At 48.1% G+C, this 1,375-nt stretch overlaps 1 protein-coding gene across 1 annotated transcript; it reads left to right on the forward strand.

Moving 5' to 3' along the window:
• Positions 1-498: 498 nt before the first annotated feature.
• Positions 499-897, forward strand: LOC116483825 (small ribosomal subunit protein eS12-like). The gene has a single exon (XM_032753670.1). It carries the CDS (start codon positions 499-501, stop codon positions 895-897), a length of 399 nt encoding a protein of 132 aa, XP_032609561.1.
• The last annotated feature ends 478 nt before the right edge of the window (positions 898-1,375 follow it).

Genomic DNA, 1,375 nt, shown 5'->3' on the forward strand with positions numbered 1-1,375 from the left:
CGAAACTCAGCAAATTCGACAGTGTCTTTTAGGGCTAAAGGTCAAGCTGATGAACCCAGGGTCAAAACATGGAGGTAGAAACAAAATGCTGATAATTGCACTGGGCTACATCAGGCAGAATCTGATGGCTGGCTGTGCTCAGTCCTGCCTGGAGCTCCTCAGCTGGGAGCAGGAAGCAGCTCACCAGGCTGGGCTGGCTGGATGTAACCTCGTCGGGCTAAGCAAGGACCATGAGCTCCTGTGATGCAGAGACAGGGGAGCAGGAGGGAGATGTGATCCTTTGAGCATTCCTGTAGCTCCTACCTCCTTACATCTGCTTCCTCCTGCTTCACATCCAAGACTTGGATGCACAGCACCCCTGACCTGCATGGATGCCTTAGGAAATGTATGAGCTTAACAAGAATCTTTAGAATATGCTCTTTCCCTGCCACCGCCGAGTTGTGTGGAGGCGGAGGCTTTGGTGCGTTCAAGATTGGGCTTCACCCATAACTCACTGCCATGGCTGAGGAGGGTATTGCTGTTGGAGGTGTAATGGACGTTAATACTGCTTTACAAGAGGTGCTGAAGACCGCCCTCATCCATGATGGCCTACCATGTGGAATTTGCAAAGCTGCTAAAGCCTTGGACAAGCGCCAAGCCCATCTTTGTGTGCTTGCATCCAACTGTGATGAGCCTATGTGTGTCAAGTTGGTGGAGGCCCTTTGTGCTGAACACCAAATCAACCTAATTAAGGTTGATGACAACCAGAAACTAGGGGAATGGGTAGGCCTCTGTAAAACTGACAGAGAGGGGAAACCCTGTAAAGTGGTTGGTCGCAGTTGTGTAGTAGTTAAGGACTATGGCAAGGAGTCTCAGGCCAAGGACGTCGTTGAAGAGTACTTCAAATGCAAGAAATGACAAAATCTTTGACTCACACACAATCTTTAGAATATGCCACCTTGTCATGTATTCACATATATGTGCTCACATATACACACACAGCACACATGTAAAAACACACAAATGCTGAGCTAGGTAGGACTCAGAGGCTGGGTAGGTCTAGACCCTGCTGTGTAGCCTTGGGCAAGTCACGTCATCTCTCTGAGTTACAGTTGCCTTCTCTGAGAGAGAGTGAAGTGAGGTGATTCCTGAGTTTGAAGAATGTAGGAGCTGGAAGAAAAGTCAGGCATCATCATGTTCCATCCCTTCATTTTACAGATGTATAATTAGAGATTAGAAGGGGTTCAGAAGCCATGCCATCTACCCCTTCCTTGGACCACTGGGGAAACTGAGGCCCACATAGGGAAAGAAAGTGACTATTCTGGGGTACTTTAATCCAAGGGCTTTATCCCAGGGAGCAAGGAGACTATCTCAGAAATATCTCTTTAGTCTGAAC

This window comes from Hylobates moloch, unplaced genomic scaffold (assembly GCF_009828535.3).
Source record: "Hylobates moloch isolate HMO894 unplaced genomic scaffold, HMol_V3 SCAFFOLD_15, whole genome shotgun sequence".
Taxonomy (NCBI): Eukaryota; Metazoa; Chordata; class Mammalia; order Primates; family Hylobatidae; genus Hylobates; species Hylobates moloch.

Bases quoted from the DNA above. Each gene is read 5' to 3' on its own strand.
- LOC116483825 (XM_032753670.1), top strand. From the start codon at position 499: ATGGCTGAGGAGGGTATTGCTGTTGGAGGTGTAATGGACGTTAATACT.